The sequence below is a fragment of the Zootoca vivipara genome, chromosome 2, assembly GCF_965207765.1.
Source record: "Zootoca vivipara chromosome 2, rZooViv2.hap1.1, whole genome shotgun sequence".
Taxonomy (NCBI): Eukaryota; Metazoa; Chordata; class Lepidosauria; order Squamata; family Lacertidae; genus Zootoca; species Zootoca vivipara.
This window is the reverse complement of record NC_142584.1, coordinates 49,009,975-49,035,091: the sequence shown is the minus strand read 5'-3', so window position 1 is coordinate 49,035,091 and position 25,117 is coordinate 49,009,975. Positions and strand designations below refer to the sequence as shown.

The 25,117-nt window shown below is 44.6% G+C and overlaps 1 protein-coding gene and 1 long non-coding RNA gene across 5 annotated transcripts in view; one reads left to right on the top strand and one right to left on the bottom strand.

Annotated features, from left to right (window-relative positions):
* The window catches only part of LOC148686843 (uncharacterized), a 39,759-nt gene extending 36,563 nt beyond the window's left edge, over window positions 1–3,196 (bottom strand). For all 4 annotated transcript variants that reach the window (XR_015948104.1, XR_015948106.1, XR_015948103.1 and 1 more), the window contains exon 1: window positions 2,594–3,196. This is a non-coding gene — a long non-coding RNA (uncharacterized LOC148686843). The remainder of the gene's footprint in view (window positions 1–2,593) is intronic.
* Window positions 3,197–4,034: 838 nt separating this feature from the next.
* STC2 (stanniocalcin 2) lies at window positions 4,035–20,596 on the top strand. The gene is made up of 4 exons (XM_035105307.3): window positions 4,035–4,374; window positions 6,745–6,887; window positions 10,434–10,645; window positions 16,403–20,596. The coding sequence occupies exons 1-4, from the start codon at window positions 4,218–4,220 to the stop codon at window positions 16,794–16,796; spliced, it is 906 nt and encodes a 301-aa protein (XP_034961198.1). The 5' UTR covers window positions 4,035–4,217; the 3' UTR covers window positions 16,797–20,596.
* Window positions 20,597–25,117: the final 4,521 nt, after the last annotated feature.

The window sequence follows — 25,117 nt, the reverse complement described above, 5'->3', positions numbered from 1 at the left end:
TTTCCACAAGCAGAGATGATCGGTGTTGTTGTTATTTTAAAAGGGCTGGACCTTTAGAGGCCCTAAGCACTTGAAAGATTTGGATGCCCCCATATATATATATATATATATATATATATATACACAATAATAAACTGTAAAATATAATTTTATTTTTAAAATGAAAAAATCTACAGTAAGATGAAAATAATGTTTATTTTTGTATACTTCCACTTTATTTATACTTGAAAATAATTCCCCTACTTTTTGTAATTGCAGTCTTTGATCAGATCCTGAAAACTAACCTTACATAACACATCTGCTTCTATGCTTAGTAGATACAGCATCCAGCCTGCCTTGTTGCATAGTTGTTCTGTTGGGATTTTTTAATATACTTCAGCTGAGAAAAGGAACGCTCAGCTAAGCAATTTGTGACCACGAATGTTAAGAATTTGGCAATGGAAAATTCCAGTAGTGCCCCCTTCCCTTGATGCCCTAAGCACATGCTTATTTTGCTTAATGGTTCATCCAACCCTGTTGTTTTTTAAACATGGGGGAAACTGCAGCCTGTAGTCATTCGGTCGTAGGGGGGTGTCATCAATATGCTTGTTCTGCACATTTAAATCAGCCCAAAATAATCCACAGCTTCTTGACAGAAACTGTCAGCCAAGGCCTGTTTTACTAACAGAAAGCAAAGGAAGGTGGAATCTACTGTTCACTGGTCTAGACTAATACTATTTAAAATTCATTGAAAGGCAGAAAATGCAAACTGGACTTCACATTGTATGTAGTTCCAAATGACAAAGCACCATGGGGTTCCCTCGCTCTAACCAGGGCTGCTACAGTATACAGTATATGTTTTGTCCACTTTTTGCTTTCAGTGGCAGGAATCTGTCATCGCAGGCATTTCTGCTTGGCCCCCAGAACAATCTCCCCTCTCCTCCCTTGTGTGCTGTTGTGGGGCTTCTCCTGAGACACACACCTGAGCCATTTTGATGACAGAGATGGGGGGAGCCCTGTTGTGCTAGCTGCTCTTCCTCCAATGGGACCACTCAGTTGAATTTGGCCCTTTAAGTTGGATCCCGAGCCTAGAGCTGGTCACTAAAAAATGTACAGTCATTTCTGAAACCTTGCAGCCCTTCCGGGATCCTCAGGAGTGCTCAAAACTGCAACTGCAGCTGCAAGAGTGCCCTCAGCTGCTTCTCCCTCACTGTAGCAACTCCCTTGCTTTGCCACTTGCCTAACCTTTCCTGATGAGGGGCATGGGAAGCTGGTGCCATTGGCTACCAACACCTCATGGTACCTGGAGTACCCTGAAGTATGAGAATATATAAGTGGGTATATGTATTGGGGGGGATACATATCTTCACCCCAAAGGAAAGCAATGCCCAACCTGGTGATGACAGAATAAATGATGTAAGGAAGGAGCTGCAGCCCAATATAAGAAAGGAGGTGAACGCCTAACTACTTTAAATGAATTCAGATCTCCAGGGCCTGATGAGGTGCACCCAAGGGTATCAAAGAAACTTGTGGTTGTGATCTCAGAGCCTCTGTCTATAATCTTTGAGAATTCTTGGAGACCAAGTGAGGTCCCTACAGACTGCAGGTGAGTAAATGTTGTCCCCATTTTCCAAAAGGGAAAAAAAGAAGAAGAACCAGGTAACGACCAATCGATACCAGGAAAGATCCTAGAACAGGTAATTCAAAAAGACCAGCGCTGTCCTGCTGGATGACCTTGGGCCAGTTGCTATCTCTCCGCCTAACCTACCTCACAAGGTTGTTGTGAGGTTAAAACAGGGGTGGGGGTTGAGAAGTGAGTCTTGCCACCTTGAGCTCCTTGGATAAAAGGTGGGGCAGCCTAAGTCTTGACAAATAAATAAAGATCCACATTTGGAGAATTCGTTGGCTATAAGGCTCTTAATAAATACATTCCCTACCTACACACCTCCTTCGTGAATGTCCCTGAATTTTCCCTTACCCTTCTTATTCCTCCACCACAGCTTGGCCTCCAGAAACCTTAACAAAGACACTTCGACGACACCACCCGATGCTTTGTACGGAAAGGCAGAGAGGTTTGTGGAAGAGGAGCTGAAAGCCGCGCGCCGGGGCTTGGAGGGGGGGGGGTCGGTGTGTGCGCGCCGGAGCGGAGATGAGGGAAGGGTGACAGGGTCCTCCATGGCTGTGCCGCGGAGTGTCACGTCTTCCTCCCAGGGGCTCCCCTCCACTTCAGGAGGTGAGAGTGGATTTTCTCAAGTGCATTTTGACAGCTGGGAGCAAGGGGATCGCAGCAGCAGCAGCAACAGCTGGAGACATTCCTCACCGCGCCCCTCCTCCGGCAAGCCGGCTGTCCCTGGCGAAGTCTGAAGGGTCCGCCCGCCCGCCTGCTGCTGCTGCTGCTGCTGCCTGCATTACAGCAGCCAGACAGGACCCGGGCACTCCGCGGCTCTCCTCCACTGGAAGGCCGGAGGGGAGAAGTTGCAGATTGGCGGCGTCTGCCTGATGAAACCTCTGAAAGCGATTGCTGCAGCGGGGCGTGGGGGGTGGGAGGGGGAGAGGAAGGAAGGAAGGAAGAGGAGCCACCCCGATCCCTGGCACACACACACCCCATCGTCACCTGCTGAAGGCTTCCATCGCCTTCCTTAAGGAAAGCAGCTGCTGCCGGAAGGCTTTAGGTGGGAATCCCGAACGCGCCACCGGGGAGGGCGGGCTGCCTTGCCCCAGAATCTGCGCCTCTCAATGCGGATGGGAAGGAATGCGGGAGGATCGGGCTGTGGATGAGGGCTGAGGCACAGCAACCAGATGATGCAACGACTGCGGTGGGGTTACACAAGAAAAGGATCGCCGCTTCTCCCCCACCCCACCCCCAAATATCCCCCAAAATCTGGGCGAAAGGCAAGGCGTGCGCTAAGGTTGAGGATGGAGACGGTTCCATAGTGGGGGGGGCGCACAATAAAACCAAACTTTCCATTTGAATCCCCCCACCTCCACTTGGTATTAGGGTCCAAATCTATGTATCATGTTTTATTTTTTAAAGGGGAGAGAGGGCAGTACGGGTTCCCCACCACCACCATTATAAACTGCTCTGTGTGACATGTAGGAAGAAAACGAGCCAAGATTAATAAAGTACTGCTCTAAAATGCAAATATTAACCGCAGCATGCAACGGGGGTTCTTCGATCCAAAAGGCGAAAGTGTCCTTTTGTTCGGGTTCAGGTGCTACACCGGATATCAGATAAGCTCCCTGCCATGCCCGCCGCCCCCCACCCGCTTCCGAAGGAACACGTGTAGATTGGCGACGCCCTGGGCACCCCTGGCTGCAAAAGCACATGGCTCCGTCTAGGTCGCCTACTCGAAATCCGATCTTCGCAGGCCACTCGCTGGCTCCGCTCGATTGCCGCGTGTGCCATACATACCGTAGACGCGCTTGCACAGTGCCAGGCAGGCAGGCAGGCAGAGAGCGAGTCTTGTTGGTGCTTAGCAAAAGGTATCGCTAAATTCATCACGGAAACGACCTGGCCCGATTTCCAAACTACTCATGCAATCCCCCCCTCCCCCTAGTTAGCAGCGCGAGTCTTGCAAGCACCACCGTCCGCATCGCCTGCAAGAGCTTCCCTTTTCCCGCCGCTGCTGCTTGCAAGCGACTGCCCTTGCAGAGCCACGCTTTTGATTCTTAGCGTCGCCTTTTCCCCTTTAATCGACTTCCTAACGACCGAGCAAATAAGCGCTCCGCATTGGGAATGTGAGGACGCTGCAACGCGCAGGAAGGCTGGAGCGCGATCCGCTCGCTGGACCACGCTCGCCGGTGCATGCTTTTGCAACCTGCTGCACTTTGCAGCGACTTTCCTGTCCCGAGATCTCCAGAGTTGCTCGCTGGAGTGTGTAGTAGTTGAGCGCAGGCCACGCCCCCCGAGCGTGGTGTCAGAGTGAAAGAGATGCTCCGGTTGGTCGGCTTGGCGGACAACATCTGCTCGACTCCTTCATTCAAGTGACACCGGAGCTTTGAGGGATATTTGAGGCACCATCCGTTCCCTTTCCTGGCCACTTCTCGCACTTGTACCAGCGCCGATCGCACGCTCCGAGCGAGGCTTGGGAAAGATCCGGGATATCTCGTCTTGATCACCCCACGCTGCGCGCACACTTTTTTTCTTGCAAAGAAGTGTGTGTGTGTGTGTGAGAGAGAGAGAGAGAGAGAGGGCGAGCTCTCCTTTGGTTAGTGCTGTTGGCGTAGACATCGGGGCCATGCATGCTGCAGAGTGGTTAGGGAAATTCGTGACCCTGGCTTTGGTCTTTGCAAGCTTGGATCCGGTGGTGGGCACGGAAGCCACCAACCCTCCGGATGGTGCCCAAGATAATAGAGCGCCTCAGCAAAAAGGGCGCCTGTCTTTGCAAAACACAGGTATGTTGGGCTTCCTTTCCAATATCATCAAACCGTATCGGCATGTGAGTCTAAACTCGGAAGGGAAGTAAACCGGCATTTTAAGTTCGGGGAATTGGCTCTCGGGGTGTTGCGTTCTGTGCAGCGTAAAAGGCTCAAAAGAGGCACGGCGATGAGCATCGCAGGGAGGAAGCAGAAATCGTTTTTTTTTTAGAAAATAAAAATGCTTCCTTTAGTTTGGAAGCGCACGTGCTTGTTCCCCTGTTGGAACTGCAGACCCCCGAGCTGTGCTGCCATCTAAGTAAGGCAAAAGGAGCTCATCGCAGGCAGAAGACGGGGAGGACCAGAGTGAAAGTTAGACCAGGTAGTAATTATAAGCCGAGGAGAATACGTGCTTGCTCGCGCTTGCTCACTCTTTTTTTTTCTTTTGCTATAAAAAGATTTTAATGACTAGTCCTTTGCGTGTCTTTGCACGTTCCATACTGGTCAGCTCTCTCCCATCCTTTAATTTTCAGCAAGATTCCGGAGGCAAAAGTCTTAAAGGGGAGGCGGGTAGGAAACACAGGGGGAAAAGCATTGCTGGTACAAAGGATGCTTCCTGGGCGCAGGTTTAGGAGCCGATTGAGAAAGAAAAAGAGCACTTGGAACGTGCAGACCTAAGTAGAACTGCTGAGTCTTTCTCTCTCTCTTTTTCCTGCCAGGAGAGGCGTGCAGTGATGCAATTCACCACAGGGGGTTTCCTCTCCTTTTCCGTCTTCCCTCTTTGGGGGGGGGGGGTGCGCGTGATCTTTTTAATGCATAGTGGTCCATAAGTCTCAATGCAGTGCAGTTTCCTTGGAGGAAACCTGCCAGGCATGCATTGAAAGAAACGGGGAAGCAGCACACACACACCCTCCAGTTCTCCCCAGGTTTAACTGTAGTGGAACTGGCTGCTGCAAAGCTTTGATTAAAACACACACATTCAGGAATGCCAAAGTGCCACATATGAATCATAGATCTGTGCAATTCTCTGCACACTGAGGCCAGGACGTGTGATTGGAACCGCATTTGCATCCTACCCAACACAAGCACAGCTGGCCGCCTACACTACACACACAGACACACACACCCTAGCTGCATACTTACACAATGTTGGACAAAGAGCCCCTTTTCCCCATCTGCTTTGCACAGCTTCTCCTGTGTCTATAGAATTCAATACAGTGAGGCTTCCTTGAGATGGAAATTCAGGAGATGTAGCTGCAAAATCCTGCTCTGGGTCTTCTGGCCCTTTGTCCAATCAGTGTTTTAAAAAAGGAGGAATTCCTACCTGATTGTTATTTATTTTGCTTAACTAGGATCCCTCTCTCTTAGCTTGGCTTCTGTGTGCCCTTTTAAGGAACACCCATTTTCTTTCATGTATGTATTTTAATTATATTGTTTATAAACTGCTTCATCATTGGAGAAAACCTGGAAGCAGTGTATGCAATATAAAACGAAAATCAAAGGATCTGTGACTTGAGCTGCCAGGGCAGACGAGAAAGGCTGGGAAAAGCTTGCAAAGAGTGATACATAAATGTGTACTAGGGCAATGGCTGTCTATATGGCACTCAAAACATTTCCCTTTTACTTAAAATGTCACGGTGCTATTTGATTTGCATTTTTTTAGACTTCTCAGTATCTGAGTCAGTACACACACACACATATTAACACACTATCAGTATTTGAAGTTTACTGGCATTTTTTTTAATCTGCACAAATCATGGAAGGAAAAGCTGGCTGGTTTTACTGTTGCATGCATGAGTGTGTACATTGTCCTATAGTAGCTGCATTGGGTTTCAGTGGAATATATACTTGCCCCATTTAACACAGTAGTACAGTATTTGCTTCCAAGTAAACGTGTGCACAACTGAATTGCAAATGTGTAATGAATATTGGGGGATGGTAAATGGCAGTACATACAGCAAAAGCTTGTAGCAAAAAGACTCTTTCTTCCTGTAGCTATATTACCGGTAGGAGTTTTGTAATTGACTTCAGTAATCTGGGGGAGATGGGCCCAACCATAAAACAATAATCAAGGCACTTGTTCAGCAATCTTGACGATTCCCTTTCTCAATATCTTCAGGTGCAAAAATCTTGGAAACCTTGTTGCGAATATTGCTTTAAGAGCTCTGTGGATCAGATTTGCCACATGAGACAATGGCTCTGAGTGGATTGGGAACACCAAACACTGACTTTGCATTTCTGTAACTAAAAGCTTGTCTCTTAATTTCTGTGCAAGGCAAGGGCAGTTAATGTGTGGCTCATGCACTTTCTCCCCTTTTTCTTGAAATGATGATGCTCTTAGCAAATCAAAACCTCCACCTTCTATGTTTCCGGTTTTAAACATTTATTGTGACGGGTGTTCATTTTCAGCTGAAATCCAGCACTGTCTGGTCAATGCTGGTGATGTGGGGTGCAGTGTATTTGAGTGCTTTGAAAACAACTCCTGTGAGATCCGAGGCTTACATGAGATCTGCATGACGTTCCTCCACAATGCTGGAAAATTTGATGCCCAGGTAAGCATAACTGGACCTAAAAGTACAAGGAAAGGTAACTGACAAATCAGCCTATGAGCTGCAAAAGCTGCAGAAATAAACAGTGCAGAGTTTTGTTAGATTTTGTTTTGTTCTGTTTTCTCATCACATTTTCTGCTTTCAGCAAAAATGAACCAGTCTGAAACACCTTTGGAATAGGGGGTGTTCATACGGTAGCACAGAAGGTTCATTCATAAAGTCTCTTATTAAACTTACATCTTGCCTTACACACACACACACTTGTCACTCCTTCTTAGTAGCCCAATATATGTACTGCATGTCCACTTCAAGTCCCACCAGCTGAAGAAAAACACCATACGGAGATTCCACAGCATGCTAGGTGAAACAGTATGGGGGCACTTGTTTGAAAAAACAGACTGTGCAGTGGCTCAGAAGTAATCTTTGTTTAATGCAATGGGTGTGTATTCCCAAACCCACTTGCTTAGGAGTAGACCTCATTGAACTCGGTGGCACTTCACTCAGATGTTAACTTGCACTGTAATGTTCTTGACTTGAGGTTCTAGAACCTAGCATCCTTCAACATACCTCCATTACCAATTGCTTGCTTAGCCCAGGAATCAAAGTCTGCACTGATATGCCCATATAGAAGAGCATTTCACATTGCCAAAAAGATAAAAGCCAGTTTTTTAAAGCGGTTGCCCCTCAAGTAGTGGAGATTGTTATGACACAGCATCTAAATATCCTTCTAGCTTCATGCATGGCTCTTCCTTACACACAGGATTTATTTTAATCGCAGCCTGGATCTGCAGACTGCACAAGTCTAAGTACGGCTAGTGAACAGCCCTAGTTCAAAACAGTTTGGCACTTGAGGCAAGCAGAACCTCCTGCAGAGTCAATAATTAAATAATTCCATTAGTCATCCTTTTAGTGCCTGGGTTCCCAACATGGCAACCATGGGCACCCTGTTTTTTAAACTGAGTGGGGAGTTGGCTTGTTCCATTGCCTTTTTTTCCAGGGGGTGCCTGCTTTTTTGTCTTGCGGTTTATTCATTTGGGGATGTCTGCAGCTGCTTTGCCTGGGTTTGGGACCTTTTCTCTCCAAACCATTTGTACATCGTTGAAGCATCCTGTTATTATGTCTTGTACAGCTGCTCTCCAATTTCAGTGAAAGAGGGAAGGAGCACATTACGATGGGTCAGTGGCATTTGGCTTGACGAGGCAGTTTACAGAACACACACACACACACATATTTATGTGTAAAGATTTCAACCCCTAGCGTGGGTAGGGAGGAGAGCTGTCTTGCAGACAAAGGTGTTCTGTGCAGCTGAGCTACAAGGCTACTCCTCACTTTGGACTTGAAAACAAATCTTTCTAGAAATGTTTAAGCTGCTTCTTCAGACATGTAAGGATGTCTGCTTCCTTTCAAATGAATAGGAATCTATCACCCATTCCCTAATACTGAGACACCTTTGAAAAACCTTTCCCTTGATATTTTTTTTAAGAACGTAAAACAAAATGCTCATTTTATATTACAATACTTGACACATTTTGTACAATAGTATTCCCATTATGGTCCATAGCCATAATTCTCCACATAATTCTCCACATTCCCCAGCTCCCTTGATGCCCATGCAGGTTGAATTAGATTATGTTGAATTGCTTCAAGTATTGAATCTTCTAGGTATAGCTTTAGCAGTTACAAAATGAAAATAATATACGGAATATTGGTGCACTACTCAGCAAAGACCATCCACACACACCCCTTCAAATGCCCTCCCAAACCAAAGGAACTTGCGTTCTCACACTCAACTGCTATGATTGTTACTATAAAATTTGAGTCAAATTTTTAAAAGAGTGTTTGCCCTATATGGTGCACAGAACATGAAATGCTCATCAGCTCGGATGACCTGAAACGTTAAGGAATGGGAAGAATGTAGGAGGATTTCCAGCTGCCTGTCATTCACCAAGGAGAAGAATTGCTGACCAATTATCCAAAGAATTGTAACACCATTGAAGCATGACTGGGCTTCAAACCAAATGGCAGAAAAAGAGGGCAGAATAAGGATAAGAGATCGTATAGTATGCAGTGTGCATATCTATGAGGCATTTTTTATCTTCAAAATCTAACCCTTCTTACTAGGCCTTTTTGGAAGTTTCAGAGTAGAAGGTGTGCCCTCCAACTTCTACTAATGTCATAATGCTATTGTGACATGCTGAATGCTGCATTTTTTCACGCTAACAGAAGGTCTCTCTTGACTGCCATGGATAGGCAGGATGAAGGACGAAGGGCCCTTTGTTATAGTATATAATAGATAATGACAGGTTGTGGCTGCAGTCCTACAGATACTTAACTGAATAAATCCCACTGGTTTCAAGGGACTTAGTTCTGAGTAGACATGCCTAGGTGGCACTGTAAGGCTGCAGTTCTTTTGTATACCAACTTGAGCAGGCACCCCCAAACTTCGGCCCTCCAGGTGTTTTTGACTACAATTCCCATCATCCCTGACCACTGGACCTGTTAGCTAGGGATCATGGGAGTTGTAGGCCAAAACATCTGGAGGGCCGCAGTTTGGGGGTGCCTGAACTTGAGAGTAAGCACTACTGAAGTCAAGTAAACACACAGGACTATGCTAGAGAAGCTGTGTCTCTGAAGACTAAAACCACATGTTGACTTTTGCTGTGGGGAGGGGCAGAGGGTTGTCTAGGGTGCTGCATCTCCATGCCCTTGTAACTAGAAAACATTGCTTAGCCACACTTGGCCTTTTCTAACTATTGCCACATACGTTTAGTGCCATCTCACAGGCACCAATTTATAAATAATAAACTAAATAGGCTCAGGTTATGGGATTCTTTCCCCATAACAACCTTCTGCACTAGCGTATTGTAATCTGAGAACATTCATAGGCCTATTTATAAAAATGCAACACAATTTTTTACAGGAAAGGCCTCATATCATTAGGGGTTTTTTGTATGTGATTAATGATCTGTGTTGGGACCCAGGTGGCGCTGTTGGCGCTAAACCACTGAGCCTAGGGCTACTGAAATCAATGAAACTTCAATTAGTTATTATTTCAATTGGCATTATCTAACCGTGAGGGACGCGGGTGGCGCTGTGGGTTAAACCATAGAGCCTAGGGCTTGCCGATCAGAAGGTCGGCGGTTCGAATCCCTGTGACGGGGTGAGCTCCCGTTGCTTGGTCCCAGCTCCTGCCAACCTAGCAGTTCGAAAGCACATCAAAATGCAAGTAGATAAATAGGAACCGCTATAGCGGGAAGGTAAACGCCATTTCCGTGTGCTGCTCTGGTTTGCCAGAAGCGGCTTTGTCATGCTGGCCACATGACCTGGAAGCTGTATGCCGGCTCCCTCAGCCAATAATGCGAGATGAGCGCCGCAACCCCAAAGTCGGTCACAACTGGACCTAATGGTCAGGGGTCCCTTTACCTTTAATGATCTGTGATGTGTAACTCTGTGAAGGCTTCTCGGAGAAGAGGTGGCAACTCAGCTGTAAGTCATGCTTCATGGAGATGAAGACTTGGTGTGCTTTTTTTTTTTTTGGTCTTTCTTCAGGGAAAATCCTTCATTAAAGATGCTCTGCGGTGCAAGGCTCACGCCTTACGGCACAAGTTCAGTTGCATCAGCCGCAAGTGCCCTGCCATCAAGGAGATGGTGTTCCAGCTGCAGCGAGAATGCTACCAGAAGCACGACCTCTGCTCAGCAGCCAAGGAGAACGTCCAGGTCATTGTGGAGATGATTCACTTCAAAGACCTGCTGCAGCACGAGTAAGTCAGAGCTTGGATACTGCAGTGGGAGGTGGCAAGGGAGCTCAGATGGGGAGGGGAGCCTGCTCTGTGTTATCACCAGTTGCTCCAGGGATGCTCCAGTCGTGATAATCCTGCTGTTGTGCATCCTCACAGAATTGCATAGACCCTAATTTTACTGATCTGGGAGTGTAGGGACAGCCAGCGGGAAAAGAAATGCCGTGGGGGGCCATTTCCAAACCACTGGTAGGCTTTGATGATGCAGCTGAGCCTTGAGAGAGAGAGGGCAACGAACAGGTACAGTAGGATAGCACACTACGGGGTGCCTGAGGGCTTATCCACACTTACCATAATTCCTCCACTGTTTCAGGGCACAGACTGCTCTTTAAAGCTCTGTGTCTGACCTCCTTTTTGTTTTGCTCCAGAGTTTTCCCCATGAAAACCCGCTCTTTAAAGCTCAATCACAGCAAACAGCAATCCATGGGAAACCCGAATGGACGTTTGCTCCAATTGAATGCTAAAGAGCAGGTTTTTGCTTGGGGAAAGCCTGGGGCAAAAACAAAACAGTGCTCAGTCACGGAGCGTTAAAGTTTAGTGTGGATAAGCCCTTAGTCCACAGAAAGAAAGCAATGGCATTGCAAAGGGATTTCCAAGTGTCTTGCCAGGCTGCCACTCCCAGATTTATCCCTTGTATCTCTTTGGATGTACTTGTGGACTGAATTATACATTGCATTTGGACTAAGTACACTAAATTTAGTGTGTTCTGGTTTTTTCTTCAGCTGCCCTCCTGATATTTTGGACAACAACTGTCATCAGCTCCAGTTGGCACAGCCAATGGTTAGGGATGATGGAAGTTGTCCCAAACATCTGGAGGGGTTGGGTGCAGCTGTTCTGTTGTAATAGATGGGCTCTGGTTCCTTAACCGTCCACAGAATGTCTGTGCAGCCTCAGGTGTATTTATTATTTATTATTTCATAAAATGTATACACCACCTGATTTGGGGGGGGGGATCAAAGCAGTTTACAAAGGGAAGCTTCTTGACTCTGTTTAGTTGCTCTTAGTGGTTTTCACTTAAGTGCCCAAGATCAGAAACATACCTCTTGAGAACTATCCCAAAAGACATCCTGTGAATGCTTCTGTGGCAGATTTTATTCTGGGGTATAGCATCTGTGGGGTAATTGTTTGTTTGTTTGTTTGTTTTTGTAAACATGGCTCTGATTACTCTGGATCTCTACCGTATTTCTAAACACCTCCTTCACACAGATATAAAAGTGTGCGAAGATGGCAGATGGTCCGGTTGCCTCACATGTACTGTGTGGACCACAGCCTGGTCCACAGTTTGGAATAGGGAAGGAATGTGTGCATATTATTAATGGCATGGCTCAGTCCTTTCAGTTGAAATCAAGGATTGTATCTTCAAAAAATTTTATATGTTGCTTCTTAAATTAAAAGATAAAAGGGAGTGGTGGTGCTGGCATTCAAAAAGAACCCTAATTAGTTATGTCCCAATACTTCCTGTTGGTGCATTGTATCCTCACATAACTGGCTTATATATTATAAGGGGAAACATCAGGCTTCACAAACACACAAATCCTCAAAACATACTCTAACTTTACACATACAGAATCCTGGTGAGGCCAATTTTTGGTGAATGGTTGGCAAAGACCGTACTGTTAATATCTAACCTGCCAAAATATAGGTACAAACGCTCCACTTACTTCTCATTTCTCTTAAAAGCTCATTTCCCCTACTTCAAGAATGGCAACAAACGGACTCCTAATACCTGTCTTAGGTTGGATATATCAGTGTTAGTTCAACTTCTTATTCGGATCAGGATATGCTTTTTAAAAGAATGCCACTTTGACAGCTGTTTGTCTCTAAAATGTGGAAGCATTTGTTACTCAGTGTAACAATCAGCAATTACTGTTTACAGCAATTCACTATGACGGAACAGCTCTCTCCAAAATCCTGCTTCAGGATTGAGACCTTTGTAGTGTTCAGGAATGGAGCTGTTGTGGAAGTAGTATAGTCCAGTGAAAATAAACTTGAACTTTTAGAAGTAAAGGGAAAAGATTATTTTTCAAACTACAGTATATTCTTTCTTTTTAAAAGAGAACCACCAGCCTAGCATAAGACACAATATATTGAACATTGTGATGTACAGTTTGATGCAAAATGGGGGCCTTTTTCTCCCCAATTGTTATCGGAAATGGCTGAAAAGTATCAATTCCCTTAATATCTTCACTCCCATGGAACCAAATGCCAACCTCCTTGAATTATTTTTTATTTTGGGGGGTGAATAAAAATTTCAAATGTTGAATAGTCAAACATTTCATAGGTTCTTTTGTGTCAATTGTCAGCACCACAATAATGAGAAACACCTTTGATATTTCTAAACTAATATTGTAAATTTTCTTTGCTATATAATTGTTAGCACACCTTGATGTTAACAGTCACAATCCTGTGGTCTACAGCCAGGTTGTTTGGGCGCCAGATCACGCATGACACCCCATGCCAATAATAGCCAAAGGTGGTACAAATGGATAAGGAACTGGGTGACTGCACCCTGTGGTAAGGTTGGTAAATTTCCATCCCACCCTTCTTCCCAAAGGAGGCCAGGGCTGCAGTACTTATTCCATGTGAGTATATGATTGCAGCCTAAATCCAGAATGCGGCAGCTAGACTGGTGACTGGGAGCAGCCGCCGAGACCACATAACACCGGTCTTGAAAGACCTACATTGGCTCCCAGTACATTAGCTTCCAAGCACAATTCAAAGTGTTGGTGCTGACCTTTAAAGCCCTAAACGGCCTCGGTCCAGTATACCTGAAGGAGCGTCTCCACCCCCATCGTTCTGCCCGGACACTGAGGTCCAGTGCCGAGGGCCTTCTGGCGGTTCCCTCGCTGCGAGAAGCCAAGTTACAGGGAACCAGGCAGAGGGCCTTCTCAGTAGTGGCACCCGCCCCGTGGAACGCCCTCCCACCATATGTCAAAGAGAAAAACAACTACCAGACTTTTAGAGGACATCTGAAGGCAGCCCTGTTTAGGGAAGCTTTTAATGTTTAATAAATTATTGTATTTTAATATTTCTGTTGGAAGCCGCCCAGAGTGGCTGGGGAAACCCAGCCAGATGGGCGGGGTATAAATAATGAATTATTATTATTATTAAATGGTTAAAGATGAGGACTGGGAGCTTTTTAATAAATGAGTTCTCAAAGAAAGTTCAGAATCCAAATCTAAATCGTACATTCTGAAATAATAATATAGATATTTGAGTATGAAGAGAGGTAGCTTAATCAGTGAAAACAAGAACAACGTGACTGGTTGCCACAACTTAAAAAAGAAAATTCCTTGTGATCCTCAAATCAGATATTATGGCTTGTCTGTATGAAAGATGTGGAATGCAGCTAAGCTCATTAGAAACTAAAAGTCTTCTGCTATGGACAAATAAGTATGATATTATGTTACAGCAGTTAAAAATATACCATTGACAAAAATGCCAGTGGTATTTAGATGATCAAGTAATAAAGTATATCCATTTTTGGTGGTGGTTATAATACTACTGGAGACAAGGGAGCAACCACAAACCTACAAACAGATTCTCATAACACAAATGGTGAAGGAAAAGCACTATTTGTTTGCCAACTGGGTTTAATACCAGCTGTCATACTTGAAAATAACAGCTAGGGGGAAACACTTCTCTGCCCCTGAAGGTATTTTGTCAAGGCTATAGGCTTGCCTCTCAGATCTGATCTAAGCATACCCATAGGAAACATCTGCTGTGGTTTCTAACAACTTACCAGTAGGAGAACACTTCAATCTCCCAGGACATTCTATACAAGATCTCAAAGTAGCTGTCTTACTACAAAAGAATTTCAGAAATAAACTGGAAAGAGAAGTTGCTGAATTGCAACTTATCACCAAGCTCAAAACCATGGAGGGACCTGGTTTGAACAGAGATATCGGGTTCTTATCTCATTATACATGATAAGCGATCTTCAGCCATCTCAACCCTTGCTTTTTCATGCAAAACCATTTGCAGTCGTTTGCGGTCATCAACAGCTATCAGTCAGTCAATCACCCATTTCCACCACCCTTCTGAGTGATCCCCCATCCCCATCCCCACCCCTCCCCACCCCTTCTCTACATAAGTGCCTGGAAACTTCCATTTCACTGTATCTGAAGAAGTGTGCATGCACACGAAAGCTCATACCAAAATAAAAACTTAGTTGGTCTTTAAGGTGCTACTGAAGGAATTTTTTTATTTAACTTAACAGTCATTAGCTTTAACAGTCAAAGCACTTTGTTCCACATTGAATTATACCACTCCATAATGCATAGTACAGTTTATCCCAGCCTTAACCACTCCTCTGATTGCCATTGGCAACTAAGAATTTTACCCAGACTAGTGAGGAGGCTGACGAAGAAGAGATTTAATGTTCTGTCGGTCCTTCAGTGGTCTCTCATGAGTAAAAAGTAGGTGTGTTCATTGAAAGGGGGAGACAGTAGTCATGTTCATTAATTTCAATGGGATAAACATTTCCCACAATCCCTTATTTTGATATTGCAGTGGGTATTTCCCTCTTCTACCAGAATCAGCCAATTACGTAGAATGGGGTCAGGCTGTGTTCCATCATTGTAATGACCCAGAGGAGATGGTGAGTATTGCCTCTCATCAATCTTTTTGAAGGAGTCTGAACCAGGCACCAGCCATTTTGTGGAAGAAGTCACTTCACAAGAAGTCTTCAACTTCTCAGAGATGAAAAAAATAATGTGTAACAAGACACTGCAGCTGCCTGGCAACAATACAATAAACGGATATGGTTCTCCTAACACAGGAGCCTTTTCTGAAGCCACACATCATTGCCCCACCATTACATCTGACACAAGCCCACCACTGTCTCAAGGGAAGGTCTGGATGCATGAAGCCTGTTGAATTTGTACCTCTATGGATTCCAGTTCGTGGTGGCTGCCTACTCATATTTAGGCAGACTTACCACCACACATTCACACTTAACACCATCCCCCAACACATCAATGGGATTGGGACAGGGGCCGGCACAGGGTGAGCATCTCTCCCCACTCTGCCTCTCCATGTGATCTCAATTTCAGGGAGAAGCATCTGAAGAGGGCTAATATGGCTCCAATAACTGGTGCGATTCTCATAATATTGGGGGGGGACTGGTTCATGTAACATTTCCAACAACCAGAACCCACGCAAATTCCACTGGCTGCACTGCTCTGGCAATGGAAGGTTTCTCTCCAGGAAGGCTTGCCTAATATTTTCCGAACCACTATCTTACCACCTCTCTGCGCCAAGGTGAACACCTTTTGATCTGTGTATCTGAAGCAGTGTGCATGCACACGAAAGCTCATACCAATGACAAACTTAGTTGGTCCCGTAAGGTGCTGCTGGAAGGATTTTTTTTTTATTTTGCTTCGACTACGCCAGACCAACACGGCTACCTACCTGTAACCTTTTGATCTGCCCCAAGTCCTTTTCTTTGTGATTTACACTGAGAGTTTGTTGTTGCTGTGCTTTTGTTTATTTTAAACCTGACTTCTATTATTAATGTTGTTTTAAAAAACTTTTTCGAAACTGTTCTGAAAGTCCTGGGACCGAACAACAGGGTTGTAGGAAACCACAATTCAGTGAATGGATGTGTGGGGCTGCTGGGCTGCCTTTGTCTTTGGGGGTCAGGCCTGAAGTATACCGAACTACTCAAGCTGCCATTTCACTGTAACCTTCCATTCTTCTGATTTATTTTTTCTCTCCTAGGCCGTATGTCGATTTAGTGAACACCTTGCTCGCTTGTGGAGAGGAGGTTAGAGAGGCCATCACTCGGAGCGTCCAGGCCCAGTGTGAACAGAGCTGGGGCAGCCTGTGTTCTATCCTGAGTTTCTGCACCTCCATCCCACATGGAGATTTCACCCTTGAACCAGAGAAGAAGCCAAATGAAGTCCCCAGATCCTCTATTAGTCAAGGGGACATTATAGTCCACCCTGAACCTGACGCCAGAGAGAGCTCCCGAAACACCAGAGGGGAGAGAGGTAGCAGGCTTCCTGGGAATGCCCAAACCCGCACTAAAGCTGGGAGCCATAGTCCCAAAGTGGCTCACGGGATTGTCGAACAGGCAGAGGAACTGTCTGACTTCTCTGACATCCGGAGGTGAAAGGAGGATGTAGCTCTTCTTTCCCCCTGCACCAGAACCTTCCTCCATTGAGTTCATCTTCTTATCTAGGGGCATTCCAAAATATGTACAATATAGAGGGGTGGTGTCAGGCATAGGGCATTGTGAGATATGTGGCAGTGACAGTGTATGTATTATAAGTAACAGAGGAAAAGCAACAGCTATTGGTTATTGATTGTATCCAGCAAATTTGATGTGTAGGTGCAACAAAATGTATTCATGTAAATCCTTTCATCTCTTTTTAAAAAAGAGGGGAAACGGGAGATTAGATGCAGGTTTGAGGTGGTGGTGATTAGAGGATTTGGCCACATTTTAATTGGTGAACATGTAGATCAGGTTCAACATTGAGTCTCAAGACAGAAAATAATCTAGTCTCCACTCTCTCAGAGGCAATGAGGGCTCCAGATCAGGTGTAGAGAAACTCAGATACAGAGCTCTGCATAGGGGACCTTGGAATTGCAAACTAAATTGTCTGTCTGAGCCATTGATCTTGTCTAAGTGACACCATCTGCCTTAAGTGTCCCTTGCATTGGTTTGGGTGGCTCTTAGCTGACCTCTTCTGCTTTTTGTTCCAGTTTCTTTAGAAATTGGCTGATGAGGGAATCAGTTTCTGGATGAGGACATTTTCAACCAACCCAAAAGCATGCCTTTTTCTCTCCCCCCCCCCCACATCGTAAAATAATCCACCTGGCTTCTGACTGAAGTGGGTTTCCTAAATATGGGTAACTCGCATCTTATTATTATTTTACTTGCATGAGCCTGGCTGAGGGAAAATAAATAAAGAAATGGAGAGCAGGGAAAACCCGTTCTCCATTTATTTATTTATTTATTTGCCTACAAACAAACTGAACAAAGCTGCGATCACAGGCTTACCTGGCTTTGGGAAGGCTGTACAATGACTCTGGAAGCATCCCGGAGCCCTCACTGTGCCTGCAAACTTTCTGAAGCTAAGTAGGCAGGCAGGGCAGGCACCTGGCTTTGGGAAGGAGGCGTCAGGCATAAGGGCTCTGGTAGGGTCCTAGAGCCCTGCATCTTCCATAAAGCTGGGCTAGTGCTTACTAGGTTTCGGGAATGAGGAGTGAGGACTCTAGGACCCTGACAGAGCCCTCATGCCTCCTTTGCAAAGGCAGGCAAGCCTTCAGAGAGCCGAAGGAGGTGTGCTTTGAGAAGGTGGTGGAAGGGCTTTGGGACACTGCCAGAGCCCTCACACCTCCCCAAAGCAGATAGGTAGTTGGTTCGCCCTACAACCGCTGAAACCAAGCCCTCATGTGAGAGGCGAGTTTCCTGTACAGCGTATATATGGTGGGCTACAACTTGCTTAGACACGAAGCTCTTTTTTCGGAGGCTTGATGAAAAGTTATTCTCTTCCTCAAAGCAGGACCACAATGTTTGCAGAGCTATAGAAATCCTGTGCTCTAAGGTTGTGTGTGTGTGTGTGTGTGTGTGTGTGTTGCCAAAGAAATGGTGATGTAGAATAAGCGCAACCCAGCACTGTGCAATGATTTAATCAGGTTAACTACAGGAAGCTTAACTCATCTTGACACCTCAGCCCCAGCCACCTCCTAAGTGCATTTTGGACTACAATCTCTGTTATTATCCAGAGTTAATATGCTTTATTCCATCTTTACTTCTAAATAAACCTCTTTCTATCGTTAACTAAGATCACTCAGGACACTACATTGCATGGGAGGGACTGCAGTAGTCCTTAAATCGATGAAGCAGGTTTTAGTCAGAGACTGTAAGGCTACATTAATAGCTCCTGTGGCTTCAGAAGGCATTGGCGACTGTTCCCTCAGCAGAAAGGCAGTATCAGAACGAAATCCCAGTGTAGTGGCTTCTTCTGCACACCAATCTCCTAGGTGCAGGAACTTCCCCAGTCATGGCCATGTGCATTCATGCACATTGCATATGCAAAGCTAGCTCTGGCTGGGGGACCTAGCCTCACTCGGACCAGGAACAATATCATATAAGCCTTTCCTCCTATGAAGAACAATAGAATTGTTCATGCAGCCAGGGAGTTTTATTTACACCATTTCAAACAAGGGCAACTTTTGTGATTGTGTCAAGCAGTGACTCCAGGTCCCACTGAAGCAAGAGTATAGATGAGGTCCCCTTGTTCATATAAAATTGTTTGAAATGATCACCATATCATCAGCTTACATAGGTACAATCCAAAAAAAAATCAGGCCCCTATATTTTCATGTCATTAATTGGATCTTACGGAAGTCAGATTTACTAACGGGAACCAAAACTCAGAGACACCACTGAATGTCTGTCAACCGATCACCTCAGCATGCATATAATTTATCTTCATTCAGTAAATATATGTTCCCCTTATCGCTTACACAAAGGAAATCCAGGTGTTTTTTGAGGGGGTGTATATAATATCTTCCCCCCCTCTGTGTATGAAAATTGGATGTATGTGTTCACCTACTGATTCCACGTATTCTTTTATTGTAAATATTTGACGTTTCTATTTATTATAGTTTCTCCATATAAAAATAATAATAAATATGAGCACTGCTGGCTAAGGTAATTTAAATATATTTCAGGACCTGTGTTGTATATATTAATGCCACTAGTAGATTTTTGTTATTGTTTAAAGCAAGGGAAATATAATTTTATACACTCCATAATGTTATTGACAGCATAAATCACTTATTTATTGTTAACTTTCATTTCTAACAGATAACAAGTGCATTTAACCTGATAGTTTTGTCAAGACATCTGTATAGCCTTACTTCTTGAAAATAAAAATATGATCAGCTGTCCGCTCAAGGAGCCAATAATATTTTAACCCACCGTGACAACAACAACAACAAAAGTTCTTTTAAAATTATGGACACAGCGCAATTAATGTTAAGCAGTTCTGCTGTATACTTCTGTGGCTGTTTACTCAGAAGTAATTCACAGGGATTGGCCACACTTCTGCTTGTCCTAACACTTTCACCCAGAGAAACCCACTTTTTGCTGAATTAGAGCAAATGTCAATGGAGTTTTTTGTGGATTGACATTTGCTCAGATTCAGCAGTAAAGAGCAGGTTTTCCTGGGAAAAAGCGGTGGGGGAAATGGAAAAGCAGAAGGGTGGTTCAACAAGGGTGCGTTCAACAAGACTTGCATCCAGGAAAGTGGACTGGATTGCAGCCTTTATAATCTTGTTGGGTTGTATCCGATGTTGGTCATATACAACGAGGACCCATTGAAACTAATGGACATAACTAACTTGAATTCATTAATTCCAGTTGGTCTACTCTGAGTTGGGCTTAGTTGGCTACAACTCATGGAGCTCAGTCATTAAGTGAATGTACATTTCAGCCTTTGAAAGCAGAACTGAAAAGGGCTTAACTTTGGCTGAATCATGCCAGACTGGTGGGAAATGTCCATTACTTCTGATTTACAGTTTCCATTCATTTCAGTACAGAGCTACTATCCCTTCAAACAGGTTTGACAAATCCACTTAGCACAACACGGGGATCCCTCCCGCAAATCTGGAGAGCAGAATCAATGCAACCCTCCCATTATCTCCAGAGTAGATGCAAGGCTGCCTCATATGCTGGGAGTAAGCCAAAGTAATTTACACTTCTGTCTGCCTAAAGCTCCTGTACAATGAGAAACTGTTAAAAGATGCATATCTGAACCCACATATGTGTCCACCACATGTGTCGATCCAATGCGCACTCTTGAGAGGAATGAAGCCTTTTGCGTGGAGTCAGGACGTGCATCCATTTAAAATGTGTGTATACCTTTAAACCTTATGCCTAATAAAGAACTTGCCACACCAGGAAGTAGAAGATTGGTTTATTGCACAGAAAAGAAAGGCAGAGTATATGTGTACTGCTCTTAAGACAGCCAAGTTACAAATATGCAAGGAGCAAATAATCATTCAGTACATACACCTTAGTGTGGAAGTGTGAAAGAACTAACCTAGAGAAAGTGAGCAGTGATGGGGTATACCTGAACTTGGAGCATGCAGAGTGCAAAGCTGGATTTGAGATCTGTATGCAAAAGTTAAGCGCATCACTTTGAAATCCCATGTCAGCAAGAAGGCAACAAATCTTTCACTTCTTTTGGTCCAGTGCCAGTGAATATAGGGTTGAGCCTTGAGATCATTTAAGAGGAAAACAGGTGTTACCATTAGAGCAGTGGCTAACTATTTGAAACCTGGGGTTTATGAATATTTTAACTCTTGGCTAACTTCTATGGAAGCAAGCTAGCAATCCCAAAAGAGGCAGACTCTGTCATAGAATCCTGATTAAATGGGGCCATGAGGAATGGTATTTTTGATGAGGACAATGTCATGTGGCTGCTGTGGGGGGGGGATCCATTGAGTAGCACCAGCTCCACAATAAAAATTTCTGCAAGCCTAGGTCTAGCTAAAAAGGAAAGAAAAATGAATAATTCAATCCACAGAAGAGGAGGAGGAAGAAGCTTGCTAAGAATTGCAGACATTTATAAAGTTGTACTTTTCCCATAAAAATAGGTGGGTGGATAAGGTGGGTATTCAAATGTGGACACATTTTGCCAGGAATGCACATATCAAATCTTGAGGCTCTTTTCTTGGGAAGGAGATACTGCATGATGAACCCAAAGTATCAAATGTAAGAGTTAAACTAGAGCCACTACTTAACTTGGCCAGAAATCTCAGAGTAGCGGAGGGGCTCAAAGCTAACAATGGCAGCAGTGGTTTTCAGATCAGAATATAACAGGGAAGGGAAGGGCCTGGTGTATGTGGTTTTACAGCCTGGTGATTCTTAGGTGACTGAGTTGCATGCTACCTTCAACTTTTTAGACTATTCATTCCAGTAATGATCTCTTTAAAGAGTTATGGGTAGGACTGAGGGTTGTTGGTTTCTTTTTAAAAAAATATATCCTGCTGAATTCTGGTGGTACAGCAAATCCTGGATTGTGAAACAAAACAAACCCCCACCCACACCCACAAGTGAAATCTGAATTCTCTCTAAAGTCAACAATCAGCAAAGGCAAGTAGAGTGCCTTGCTGTGCCTTGGCATATTATTTTCTGTCTCATCACTTGGGGTTATTTAAAGGGATAGGGAGAGGAATTAGTAGCAGAGCAGCCCATGCCCTACGGCAGGAATTGCTTATGGCCGCTTGAAAAGCACATTTTAATGCCCCTTCTGTGAGGTTTAAAAATAACTAATCCAATTTAAACCCTCGGATGAGATGGGAGTTTGCAAGCTTAAGTTTGATTTGCAGGAAACTATGACCTGTCATATTCATGCTTAAGGTGCATTGCAATCCACAGTTTATATGCATAATCCTCCATAGATTAGTTTTAGCCATTGGATAAAGAGGAAAGGGAACGTTTCCTGCCAGATACCGGTATATGGTGACAGACCTTAGTAGGAAATGGTCTCTAGCCAAGCTACAGGATTTCTGAAACTAGATGAGAAGCTGACTTACTTTCCATGTGTCGTTCGCTTCTGTGAGTGCTTTTTGCGAACCCTGGTTTGGGGTTTTGAACGTAAGAGCCCCGTGATCAGACCACAGGCCGATATAGTTCATCATCCTGTACTCACAGCGGCTAATAACCAGGTGTTCCCCTCCAAGCATTCTCCCTGCTCATGTTCCCCAGCAATTCAGACATCCTCTGATACCGGACATTATACTAGTACCCATTGACATGATTTCATCTAACCCCTTTTAAAGCCATCCAAGTTGGTGGCAATCACTAAATCTTGTGGCAGCAAATTCCGTCGTTTGACTGTGTGGTGGTTGAAGAAGCAGTTCCTTCTCCTGGGGCCAACTGTATGTTGGCCATTGCACTGTGGGTCTCATTGTCTCTACCTGACATCAGCAGCTGTGTGATGACAGCATAAGGTGCATTGCTTGCAGTAGATACCATAGAAAATAGCAGGAAAAGAGACCCAGGTCTGCAGCTGTTCTTATATCACCTGTTCTGATCCTTGGCCCAAAGCCAGTTTGTAGAGTTAAAGGTAAAGGGGCCCCTGACCATCAGGTCCAGTCGTGTCCGACTCTGGGGTTGCGGCGCTCATCTCACTCTATAGGCCGAGGGAGCCGGCGTTTGTCCGCAGACAGCTTCCGGGTCATGTGGCCAGCATGACAAAGCTGCTTCTGGCGAACCAGAGCAGCACACGGAAACGCCGTTTACCTTCCCGCCGGAGCGGTCCCTATTTATCTACTTGCACTTTGACATGCTTTCGAACTGCTAGGTTGGCAGGAGCTGGGACCGAGCAACGGGAGCTCACCCCGTTGCAGGGATTCAAACCGCCGACCTTCTGATCAGCAAGCCCTAGACTCTGTGGATTAACCCACAGCGCCACCTGGGTCCCCAGTTTGTAGAGTTAGATTCGGCCAATTCCAACTGTGCCTGGAAGCCTGAAGGGAATTATTTCTGTACATGCTCTACCTTAGGAGTGGCTGAATTTTGGTGTCTTTCCTTTCCTTCAGGGAGACCAGTGTGTGAAGTAATAGAAAAATAGAAAAATAATGTAAAAAATGCAAAAATATCTGTATTAAGCAGTTATGCACAAGCAAGTCAAATGCACTGGCTTCCATTTAGTTTCTGGAAACAATTCGGTAATTTGTTTGGTTTTATATTTGTGCATTTAAAGCCTAAATAATGCAAGAACATGAAACACACAGGAAGGTGAACCCCAAAACCAGAGCTAAGTACTACCTAGGAGAGGTCCACAGCTACCTGTGTACAAAGGCCACTTTGACATGTAAGCAGTATAATACATAACAATAAAACATTGGATATGATTCTAAAGCAGTAAGGGCCCAGCTACATTTCTCCATGACATTTGAACTGTTGGTTCCTCCATGGCATCTCTGCTCTAGCTGCTACCCAAGTTAGACATCTTGTTAGACATCTTCGTAACCATTATTACCCTTTCTTCCATATATAGTCAGCCACTTTGACAATGCCAGAGAGGGAAGAGGTGGCTGCAGTTGCTTAGCAACCACAAAAAAACAGTCCCCAGACTTCCCCACTGAAGCCTTCACTAAGCAACTGAAGACAGGGGGAAAGAGTGGGTTGGCCCCAAACTAAAAAAAGGTAGCATTCTGGTTTTTGTCATATTTGTTTCACTAGTGTATAAACTCATATGTTAGCATAAGACATGATGTGTAAATCCAAACCTCACAACCAAGGATTGAAAACCATGACTCAGGAATTTGAAGATGAGGCATTATGCAGAAGCCACAAGGGACTTGAATCCCTACCTCCGTCAAAGCCTTACGACTGTAGCCCTACATTATGAGATTTTCTACAAATACCATGGTCTCTTACTAAAGAAATTGTGGTTTGGAACTGAGCTGGAAATTCAATTAAAAACAGAGGCTGCCTTCCTTGCAAAAAAAAAAATCTGTTTCATGGGTTTCCAGTGCAAAAAGGGACCATGCCTTAGAACAGCAAAGACTAGGAAACCACAATGTTCTTGTACAATGAGGGAAAGTAGTATTTTAATCCACCTCAATGAGGAGGAGTCTGATGTTAATGTGTGTTGGAAATGTGTAGAAGTATACAGTATTTTGATTATGAAGAGATAAGTGGTATCCAAAAATTATGTCCCTGGTGCCTTATTGATGGCTTCCATAGGAGCCTGAATTTGCTTACAATATTTTGGCCTGTTAGGCTGTGTTTATGTGATGGGTGTTATATAATGGAAGATGAGCTTATTTTTTGACTATGGACATAAGTCAGTGAGGTAACCTCACCTTACCAGGCCATGAGGTCAGTTTGGGCTAATTGCCAGGATTGATGATTGATTCATGGGTTTACAGGATCAAAGCCATGGGAATGACAGGGACTAGTGCTTCTCATGCTAATAATAGAAGAGGACAGCTTGCCAACTCTTTGACATACCTTAGAGTGGTACGTGATGATGCCATTGGTACTTCTCCTGGCTGACCACAGAGACAAGGGTGCCTGTCATATTCCAATGCTCAGAGAGTATAAATTTGGGAGACTGGAGCACTGCAGAGACCAAGGGGACCAGAGACCAGAATGTAGAAGGTACCGTACATCTGTACCTTCTCCTTTTGCAGCACTCAACAATGGCACTATCCCAGGTAATAGGTATTTGGGGAAATATAACTTTCCCAGGATGTTTGAGTCATGTTTGAGTCATTAGTATTGTAGCGGGGGGGGGGGGGGAATAGAGGTCTCCTAACAATTCTCATCATCCTTAACAGTCCTCCAGAATTCTTTGTGGGAAGCCATGGCTATTTTGGGTTGCAGCCACAGTTAATCCTACTCAGAGTAGATCCATTAAAATGAGTGAATATGAGTAACTTAAGCACATTAATTTCAGGAGA